Source organism: Galeopterus variegatus, unplaced genomic scaffold (genome assembly GCF_000696425.1).
Source record: "Galeopterus variegatus unplaced genomic scaffold, G_variegatus-3.0.2 Scaffold185, whole genome shotgun sequence".
NCBI classification, from domain to species: Eukaryota; Metazoa; Chordata; class Mammalia; order Dermoptera; family Cynocephalidae; genus Galeopterus; species Galeopterus variegatus.
The window spans coordinates 534,191-545,361 of NW_007726296.1; the positions used below are offsets into that span (position 1 = coordinate 534,191).

The 11,171-nt window shown below is 47.2% G+C and overlaps 1 protein-coding gene and 1 long non-coding RNA gene across 2 annotated transcripts in view; both read right to left on the reverse strand.

Annotated features, from left to right (window-relative positions):
• Positions 1–7,064, reverse strand: part of LOC103582895 (chromosome unknown open reading frame, human C3orf20) — an 87,394-nt gene extending 80,330 nt beyond the window's left edge. Inside the window, exons 1-3 of the mRNA XM_008564366.1 lie at positions 6,578–7,064; positions 6,474–6,476; positions 5,043–5,180 (exon numbers count right to left, since the gene is read on the reverse strand). Coding sequence (XP_008562588.1) covers positions 5,043–5,180; positions 6,474–6,476; positions 6,578–7,064 — 628 coding nt within the window. The remainder of the gene's footprint in view (positions 1–5,042; positions 5,181–6,473; positions 6,477–6,577) is intronic.
• Positions 7,065–8,564: 1,500 nt separating this feature from the next.
• On the reverse strand, positions 8,565–10,151 carry LOC103582905. Its single transcript, XR_549808.1, has 2 exons — positions 8,923–10,151; positions 8,565–8,808 (listed from the first exon to the last, which is right to left on the reverse strand). It is a non-coding gene; the product is annotated as an uncharacterized LOC103582905 (long non-coding RNA).
• Between the last annotated feature and the right edge of the window lie 1,020 nt (positions 10,152–11,171).

Here is an 11,171-nt window from a genome sequence, read left to right on the forward strand (position 1 = left end):
GCTTTTGAAGCCAAGATATGACAAGAATGGAGATATTGTCTTACTGGCCCCAACCTGTTTGCAACAGGGACAGACAGTACAATGGGAATGGCCTTGGAGAAGGAAAGCCCCCCCATATACACTGGGTAGGTTTAATAGGGCCTTGGGGAAAAGGATGAGAGGAAGACTTGCAAATTTCACCTTGGGTGACAAGTACCTGGCCTCCCCGAGTAAAGGTGACATGGCCTGGAGCAGATAAGTGCTCTATTCCAAAGGGCACATTTGTATTATCATTATGGCCAATTATGAGTTCCCCTATACTGTTACATGTAGAACCTACAGATCCAACAGTGTTAGCAGATAAAGTATGGTATCATAAGCCAGGTAAGATACCTATTCCTGCCACCATCCTTTCCCAGGATGGCAAACTGGCATGTATCTTACCAGAGGGGTGAGAACTTCCCCTATTGGTACCACTACCCCTTCTGTCTTTTCTCCCATAGTGTTCTGGCTGCAGGCACTGCACCAGAGTTGAGTGATCAATGTGTTGGCCTACTGAACATGCATTTAACTTCCCATCAGTATGACTGCAGGATTTGCATGGAGGATCACACCAATGGTGACAACTAACTGGACATCTGCAGCTAATAGTTAAAAGGACAGAGCTATAACCTTTAAGGCATATTGAACAGACAATAGGTTATATAAATGTAAGGGTCATTTATCATTGCTAAGGGAACATTGTGGAAGATTCTGAATGCATAGCTTGTACTGTGAAGGATCCTGAAGGGGTGGATTGTTGGGAAATAGAATAATTTAATCAGGCCCCTCGACTTAGATGTGGTTGGGGGTGCTGTGGCGCATTCTTTGTAAGCAAATTGTGTGTGGATGTGTGGCATTAGTGTGCACACGTGATGCTGTGACTTGGCTGGCAACTGCCTCAGGTGTCTGCTTGCATAGCCATGCTCTTGAACCTACAGCTCCAAGGACCTTTTGGCCAGTTACCTAGCTCATAGACCTGTGTGTGAGGGGTCTGGTGACCCAGCCTGGCATGTGAAGGGTTTGTGACCCAGTCTGGACAATGGGCTTGAGGGGTCTGTGAGCTCCAGACCCAGCCCTAGCTCAACAATTGGCCCAGTCGGCAGGATTACGGGCAGGTAAAAGAGCTCAACAATTGGCCCAGTTGGCAGGATTACAGGCAGGTAAAAGAGCTCAACATGAGGTCTCAGATAGAAATGAGGAACTTCCTGGGAATTGGGCAAAAGATCACCCTTTCTACACTGAGTTGAGAACCAGAATTTTTGGCAGAAGAAATTTCTAAGCAGCAAAGCATTAAGGAAGCTGCATGCTTACTTTCAACAGCCTACTCTGAGTTACAGTGGCAAAGGCATGATGTAAAGCCAGAATTTAAAAGAGAAGCAGATTTAGAAAATTTGCAGCCTGGCCATGTGATAGAGAAGTGGAGAGCAGGAGAAAAACACCAGGGTGTAGCAGATAAACTGTTTGCTAAAGACGTTATCTCGGTGGTGAAGCAGCCAGATGCTAAGAACCAGGACAATGGGAAAAAAGCCCTAAAGGCATTTCCGAAGTCTGGGAGGGTGCCCCACCCATCACAGGCCCTGAGGCCTAGAAGGACTGAGTTGTCCCAGAGGACAGACCTGGGGCACAGCTGCCCTTGGGAACCTGCTCCCTGTATCCCAACTGCTCTGGCTGGAGCAGCCCCAAGTATGGTTCGTGCAGCAGCCCTGAAGAGTAGAAGCCTGAAACCTCGGTGACATCTGTGTTGTGTTAAGTCTACAGGCCGGCAGGACATGAGAGCAGGATGTATGGAAAAGCCTGGAAGCCTGGAAGCCCAGGCAGAGACCTGCCGCAGGGGTAGAGCCACTGCAGAGGCCATCTACTAGAGCAATGCCGAGCAGAAAAGTGGGGTCAGAGCCCACCCAGAGATCCCCCACTAGGGAAATGTCTAGTAGAAACAAGGCAGTGGTGCTGCCGCCAGGATCCCAGAACTGCAGGGCCACTGGTAACATGCAAGGCAGGCCTGGAAAAGCTGCAGGCACCAGTGTGGCCCACTGTGTTGAACCTGACAGAGCTGTGGGAGCAAGGGTGCCTGAGGCTCTGGGGGCCCAGATGCCCCACTGTGCCCAGTATGCAGGACATGGAGTCAAGGAAGATTATTTTGGAGCTTTAAGATTTAATGTCTGTCCTGCTGGGTTTTGGACTTATTCGGGGCCTGTTTCTCCTTTTTTCTGGCCTATTCCTCCCTTTTGGAATGGGAATGTGTACCCAATGTCTGTTCCACCATTGTATCTTGGAAGTAAATAAATTTGTTTTTGATTTTTACAGGTTCACAGCTGGAAGGAGCTTTGCCTTTGGTCTCAGATGAGACTTTGTACTTTTAAGTTGGTGCTGGAACAAGCTAGGGCTTTGGGGACTGTTGGGATGGAATGACTGTATTTTGTATGTGAGAGGGACATGAGTTTTGGGGGGCCAGGGGTGGAATGATGGAGTTTGGATGTGTTGTCCCCTCCAAATATCATGGAAATTTGATCCCCCGTGTGGCAGTGTTAGAAACTGATTGAGTCATGGGGGCAGATCCCTCAAGAATGGATTAATGCTCTCTCTGGAGGAGGGGGGATTAATGAGTGAGTACTTGCTCTATTAGTTCCCGTGAGGGCTGGTTGTTTATAGGTCCCTGGCACCTCCTCCCTCTCTCTCTCTCTCTCTCTCTCTCTCTCTCTCTCTCTCTCCCTCCCTCCCTCCCTCCCTCACTTTTCTCTCTTGCTTCCTCTTGCCATGTGATCTGCTTGTACTCACTGGCTGGCTGCCTGCTGCTTTCTGCCATTAGCAGAAGCAGCCTGAGGCCCGTGCCAGATGCAGCTGTCCCAAAATTGTAAGCCAAACAAACCTCTGTTCTTTATAAATTACCCAGTTTCAGGTATTTCTGTTACAGCAACACAAAACAGACTAATACAGCTTCCCTATAAAACCTCCTGACAGTGAGTACTTTTAGGCTTTCAAAATGAACATCTCTATATCCACCAAGCCTAAGATATAAAACTATGGAGCAAAAGAACAAACAACCTGACAAATAACAGGCTAAGGACCTCAATAGACACTTCTCAAAAGAAGACATACAAATGGTCAACAGGTGTATGAAAAAAATGTTCAATGTACTAATAATAAAAAAAAGAAAAAAGAAAATCAAAACCTCAATAAGAGATTACCTCACACCTGTTAGAAAGGCTATTATCAAAACAACAAAAGACAAGGGCCAGCCCAGTGGTGCACTGGAGAGTGCACTGCTTGGGAGCACAGCGGCGCTCCCGCCGCGGGTTCGGATCCCATGTGGAGACCGGTTCCTGCTCACTGGCTGAGCGCAGTGCGGGCGCAACACCCAGGGTTGTGATCCCGTTGCCAGTCAGTAAAAAAAGACAAAAAGGATCGGATCCCATGTGGAGACCGGTTCCCACTCACTGGCTGAGCGCAGTGCGGGCGCAACACCCAGGGTTGTGATCCCGTTGCCGGTCAGTAAAAAAAGACAAAAAGGAAAAAAAAAAAAGACAAGTGTTGGTGGGAATGTGAAGAACAGGGAACCTCCATGCACTGTTGGTGGAAACATAAATACGGCTGTTATGAAAAACAATACAGAGGTCCCTCAAAAAACTGAAAATAGAACTACCACACAATCCAGCAACCCCACTGCTGGGTGTACCTCCAAAGGAACCAAAATCAAAGAGATGTTCACCCACCATGTTCACTGAAGCTCTGTTCATAGGAGCCAAGATATGGAACCAAACTACGAGCCCATCCAGATGAGTGGATAAAGACAACCTGGTGTGTATATGCAGCGGAATACTACTCATCCTCGACAAAGAAGGAAACCCTATCACTTGTGACAACATGCATGAACCGAAGGGCATCACGCTAAGTGGAACAAGGCAGACACAGAAAGACACACATGCATGGCATGAGCTCACTCTACACGTGCATCTGAGACCGTCGAACTCACAGAAACAGACAGCAGGATGGTGGTTGCTGGAGGCTTGGTAGGGGTGAAGGGGAGATGTCGGTCAAGAGATACAAACTTTCCATTATAAAGTGAGTAAGTTCCAAGGATCGTATGTACATCGTGGTGACTATAGTTAGTAATAATGTATGCTTGAAATTTGCTAAGAGGGTAGATCTCAAGCGTTCTCACCACGCACACACAAAAGGTAGCTACGTGAAAAAAATCACACAGACAACTGTCTGCTGGATCCCACCACCTCGCCCCTCTCCAGAGATCATGTCCTCAAAGTTTCCCCTTCATGCTTTTATATTTGCACTTTGTGCGGTGTATTCATCAACACATTACTACTTTGCATTCTTTTCAAGTTTAAATAGTATCATACCAAATATATCCTTCCATAATTTCCTTTTTTTTTACTTAACACTATTTTTTGAGCTGTATCTACATTGGCATGTGCGCTTTACTGCTTCATTCACTTTCACTGCTCCTTATGCCCCACTGTCTAAATAGATCATAATTTATTTTTCTTCTGTTGATGGACATTTAGGCTGCTTCCAATTTTTTTTTACCATTCCAAACAATTCTGCAATAACATTCTTGTATGGCTTCTTGCACATGTGTGTGAATTTCTCTCGGGCAGTGTGACTCTTAAACCTGTGGACTGGCACCAATCCACACAGGCCAGAACCAGGGTAAGCATTTAGAGAACTCTGCAGCAATTTGATATTGCTGTGACATTTTTATCATGTGTTTGAAAGGGTCAGTCCACAACAGATCACTTAAAAATAGGTCCTTTACTGCAGATAGTTGGAGCAGCACAGCTCTAGGGAATGACCTAGAAGAGGGGTTGCTGGTTGTAAGGTGGAGACATCTCCCACCTAACAGACAGCACAGGAATCGTGCTGGTGTATCCACTCACCTGCAGCGCTTGAGGAGCCCTGCTACTCCACATCCACCTCACCTCTGGGAAATGTCAAACTTCCACACGGGGTTTGTTTACCTTTCCATTTCATTCTTGTTGGTATTGCTGCACTTTCACTCGGGTACCCACCTTTTCCTGTCTGCCCAGCACTGTAGCCATTTCTCCCAACTGTGCCAATCAGGAAGTTGAAGGCCACCTCCTTGGCATTGAGATGCAGAAGCTGGCTAGCCTCCACGAAGCGCCTGGTGATGTCCAGGGGGTTGGCACCTACCAAAGGAAGGCAACACGTTTTCCTCCCAGCACAGGGCTAATGCTTCCAGAAAAGAGCCTCCAAAAATGGGCCAAGAAATAAAGGTAGAGAACCTTGGGGCACCATGGCTCTCCTAACTCCCCATAGTTCTGACTCTATTGGGGTCTGTCTGGCAACTTAGCAGTCGACCCTCCCGATTTGCAAGCTCCGCATGTCACCTGCTCCTGGGTGCTCCTGTTGGAGTGAGCAGACTGAAGCCATGTTGAGACCTAAAACCACATGGACTCTAAAAGATTTTAAAAGGACACAGTTTTTTTCTTAGTATGTATTTCTCGAGTTTTCTCTTTTCCCATATTTATTTGATATTCTGAATCTTGGTGACGGAGCAAGATGACATTATTTACATAAACGTAAAGTTGTTTTCCGGTCAGCCTGGAGCTGCAAACTTGCCACGAGTCACATACTATCCAGACCCTGAGAAACCAAGGAAGACATCAATAAAGCTATGCTGTTTCCACCCCTATGATAATATCAAGGATGGGAACAGAAAACAGATGGTGCCTTGGTGAGACCTTACTACTATCCAGACCCTGAGAAACCAAGGAAGACATCAATAAAGCTATGCTGTTTCCACCCCTACGATAATATCAAGGATGGGAACAGAAAACAGATGGTGCCTTGGTGAGACCTTACACCCGACCCCTTGCATGGAGCCCCCACAGCTCATGTCTCCCTCCCTCCTGCTTTTCACTTCCTACCTTCCATTCCCTCAGCCCCCTCTTTAAAACCCTTTCAGTAGATCTGACTCTTCGAGATGGCTTTAGTCTGGCCATTCTCCTTCAGGTTAACTGGGAGATGGGTCAGGCTAGTATCTCTCCTCGGGTCACCGGTATTCCTGGATAAAAGCTGACTTCCATTTTCACCAACATTTGACCTTTAGGTTATTTGTTTTTGTTTGGGGCAGGCAGCCAGATCTGGCCTGGTAACAAGGTTTTGGTGCACCTAAGCCAGGAACTGAATTCCACCTCCTTCCCACCCCTGCAACTGATTTTGGCAAGCCAAGCCAGGGTTTAGGGGGCAGGCAGCCGGGCTGGGGCCCTGTAACACTCTCTCCCCCTCTGCAGCATCCCCACAGACTCCACCCTTCAGTACCTCTGACCTCACACTCGTCCCCCTGCTCACTTTCCAATCTGGGCTCTGCAAAGCTGGGGAATGGGAGGGAAATAGGAGGACAGGGAGGGGGAGGGGATGATTCTAGGGAATGGTAAAGGGAAGGAGTTAAATTCCTACACAGGACCCACGGCTGCCACCTACTCCTGCACGTGCAGGTTGTATACCTGCCTGGGGCGAGTGTGGCAGATGTGCACACACATCTGGGCCCAAAATGGAGTAGGATCTGGCAAGCCTGCCTTACCCGACACTGACTCCATCATGGCCTTCATCTTCAGGCTGAGCAGCTCTGTCAGCAGGTGTATGGACTGCTGCTGAAACTTGTGCAGGGTCTCCTGGCCACTGGACATGGGGTGGGCCAGGGTGGGAGAGAGGGTGGAGTACTTGGACACCCCACTGGCTGTCGGTAGTATTGGTGGCGGCAGCAGTGGTGCTGGTGGCAGTGGTGGTGGCTTCTTTGGGATCAGGACCTGTACAGGGGGTGGTTCCACAAGCACCACAGGAGGAGATCCAAAGCTGACCTCCAGGCCCAGGATGTCAGATGGGGTTGGCACTGCAGGGTCGCTGATGAGCTCCTCCCAAGTGAACTCAAAAATGTTTCTGATGCCCTTTGGCACAGCTACGCCCGAGTTGCGGAAGATGGTGAGGAGTTTGGAGATGCGGGCCAGCAGCTTGGGGGCTGTGGCTGTGTATTGCTGGTACAGTTCTCGGTTACTCTTGAGGTCACTCATGGTGTGCGAGCATGTGTGCTGCTAGGTGATACTGTCCATCTCAGAGGAGAGGGACCTTCAGCTGGGAAGAGTTGGAGTACCCTGAGAGCAAAAGTCCTTACCTAAGCCTTGGAGACAGATGGAATGGAAGTGCTGAAACGGCCCTTACAGGTCATTGAGCCAGTGGTTCCTGTCCGGGAAGGATGAGGAAATAATTGGTGACTCTTCCCACAGTAGGGCAAAGGAATGCTCCCACTCCCTTGTCTTCCCAGGGACACCATCAGAAAGACCATCAGTGAGTCACTCTGGCAAAGTGACAAGTGTGGTTCCAGAAAAGCTCCAGGGGCAGTCACACAAACTGAGCACGAGCGTGGTGCTGACAACACCAAGTCAAGGGTTAAGATCCCCTTACTGGTCATCTTTTAAAAAAAATTAAAAAAAATACATTTGTGCAAATGTAAAATCACTTCTTGATCTTATGCTACATAAAAATGATGATTTCTTCAAAGGGGCTTTGTAAGAATATGAACCTCTGTAAAAGAAACTCAAGAATCCAGAACACGTAAGAAAGATCGATCTGAAGGAAGCTAGCAGCAGAGGGGTTCTGTCCCCTCCTCTGATGGCCTTCACCAGCATCTCAGTGTGGAGTGGGCAAGTTGCCCCTATTGTCTAACTTCAGCAGTCCCAACCAGTACCCCTGCCAGTGATGTCGGCTGTCATCTTTTGACCATCCTTATCAGTTGCCGCAGCTGGCTAACCATCTCTTCTATTATCTTCCATCCTGACAACCACTCCTGCCACCACCATAGCCCTCTTCTCCAGCCAGACAATCCTTATTCTCTCCCTATTCAAACCCCAGCCCCTGGAGCCACCCCAAGTTTGCCACTGCAGGACCGCTTGCCTGGTGCATGCCCTCAGCACTGGCAGAGCAGGTTCGTGGCCACGATCTCGCATGCCCACCCAGTGGGAGAGGGCTATCATCTCCCCTTGCTTGCTGAAGAGGAATCAGAGCTCTTTGTTGGGAGTCACCCATCTGCAGCCTCCTGGTATAGAGGCCCTTACAGACACCATGCCACTCCTCCATGCCCTTTGAATTGCCTCTGCCCGACTATCAGCAACAGGACCTCCAAGGAACAAGAGTGCCATAGAACAAGCCCTCTAAACACCCTGTGAGTTTGCAGATAGTCGCTACCTCTGTCTATGTGCTGACCCCTGGCATCGCCATTCCTCAGCTTTGCAGACTCAGATAGATTCGTTTCTGAACTGGTAAGTCTACAGGACAAAGAAACCACTCAGAATCTCAGTCATCTGGGCAACCAGCCAGAGGGAGCTGACCCCAACTGTGCAGGGCAGATTTTTTTTTTTTTTTTTTTAATCAGGAGTCAAATGAAAGAGAAGACGGTGACTAATACAATTCTTGAAATGTTGACTGGTTTGGGGACTTCCATCCACCCTCCCCCTCGCCACCAGTTCCCTTCTATTGAGGTTAGTCTTGAATATATGTCTTATAAAGATAAAAGCTGATTTTAAAAACTGCTTTATTGAGATATAATTCACATACCAGACAATTCATCCTTTTTAACATGTACAATGGTTTTTAGTATATTCACAGAGCTATGCAGCCAATGTCACTCTCTAATTTTAGAACATTTAATCACCCCAAAAAGAAACTCATTAGCAGTCACTCCCCATCTTCCCTCACCCCAAGGCAACCATTAATCTAGTTTCTGTGTCTATATAGATTTGCCTATCCTGGACATTTCATGTAAATGAACTCATACAATATGTGGCCTTTTGTGAAAGGCTTTTTTCACTTGGCATACATTTTCGAGATTCATTCATGCTATAGCATGTCTCAGTACTTCATTTCTCATTTCATGTAAATGAACTCATACAATATGTGGCCTTTTGTGAAAGGCTTTTTTCACTTGGCGTACATTTTCGAGATTCATTCATGCTATAGCATGTCTCAGTACTTCATTTCCTTTTATGGAAGAATAATATCCCATAATATGGATATGCCACAGCTTGTTGATCCATTCATTAACTGAGGCACATTTCAGTTGTCTCCACTTTTTAGCTATTATGAATAGTGCTACTACAGACACTTACACGCAAGCCTTTGTGTAGACACACATTTTCATTCTCTCACTTATGTATATCTAGAAGTGGAATTGCTGGATCATATGGTAACTGTTTTCAACTTTTTCAAGGAACTGCCAGACTGCTTTCGAAAGTGGCTGCATCATTTTATAGTCCCATCAGTAATGTCATGAAAGTTCTACTTTCTCCATGTCCTTGTCAACACTTGTTATGTCTTTTTGATTCTAGGGCCATGCTAGCAGGTGTGAAGCGGCATCTCACTGCGGTTTTGATTTGCATTTCCACAATGATGATGGTGAGCATCTTTTCTTGTGCTTATTGCCATCTTACATCTTCTTTGGAGGAATATCTATTCAAATCTAAAAGCTGTTTCTTAAAAGAAACTATTTTTAACTAAGTGCACAGACAACCTGTTTACTGCCACATATTTATACCTCTTCAAAACTCAGCTAGAAGATGGAAACTGTCAGATAGAGGAGCCTGAGGAATCTCTATAAAGGAGGCTGCCTTCATGGGAAGAACACTTTTCTTCACCCACTGACCTTCCTGTCCTTCTTGCCTGGGGTGGATGAGATGGCTGCAGCTCCGGCAGCCACTTTGAGCCATGAGGTCACATTGAAAAGGGAAGCCAGGCATTAATGGTGGCCAAGCGGAGGAAAGCCTTTCCCAACACTGTGGCATCTCCACGCCAGCACCTACCCATCCACCTCCAAACATCTTTCCAAGAGTCATGAACCCCTAGTGTCTTTAAGCCACTTTATTCAGATCTCTCTTCTTGCCATCAGAAGTGACTCCTGACTGACAACCAGCCATGTGAGGTCATCACTCCCTCCTTCCCATTTACCCCATTTTTATTCTGTTATTCATTCTTCCATCACTGAGACATGGACATTACCTTCGAGTAGCTCAATGTCCAACAGGCAGTACAGAATCACAACACTGACATATAATATACAATAAGGGTCACATTATAGAAAGATGCACAAAGGCCACGGAAACCCAAAGTAAAAGTTGAAAGGAAGCGACACTGGAGGGTGTCCTCAAAGATGAGTAAGAAGTTTCCAGGCAGAGAGAAAGGAGAAAGGCATTCTGGGCAAAAGGAGCAGCACGTACAAAGGAAGAACGACATTTAAAGTATGGGGGTGCTCCGTAAACAGCAAACTCCTCAGTATGGCTGGGGTCTAGGGGGTCTGTGGGAGAGTAGCAGATGAAGCTGGAAAAGTGGCCTAGAATCAGATCATGAAGGGCCTTGTAGGCCATGCCAAGGCATTTGCATTTGCTATTTAATCAAATACTCCATACAAATACTCAAATGTATAGTCCTTCATGGCTAGTTGCATCCCCTATGCTGTCCTCTCCCTTTCATCATCTCTACAGTGCTAAGTCCAGTGCTGCCACATGCCAGGAACTGAAAAATATCTGTAACATTGAAGTCAAACAGATAGCTTAAGGGACCTAGGTAGATGGCTATAAACAATGTTTAAAGAAGCAATTTCCACAAAGAAATTGAAAAAAAGGTATAATAAGTTTATAAAGGTGTAAGAGATGACAATGGACAGGTGTCTTTTTCATCCAACAATTTGCTGCACGTCTCCGCTGTGCCACGTTGGGTCCCAGGACGCAGAGATGAGGAGCTCGCAGCAGAAAGGAGACACGCACACATAGGGCTATGACATGCTCTCAGCAGGGCAGGCTGGACACCCAGGGGAGGAATTGTCACTGGGGGGCTGACAGTTCAGTCTCTTGAGTCCCATGAGTGTGCAGGCTACACGACTTGATCTGGGTGATGTCCCCAAGGGCCAAGTGTGGACACTAGCCCTCCTGCAGGACTCTGAGAATTAGTGAGGTGATTCCTGTAAAGGGCTGGCACATGCCAAGCACAGAGATGAGAGCTCAGTGCATGTTCAGTAGGAAAAGGCAACTATTTGAAGTGGTGAAAGGAGGCTGTACACAGAGGTGACACAGCTGGTCCTGACGCAGAAGGACCAGCCCACAAGGACAGGAAGGGCATTCCAGGCCATGGGC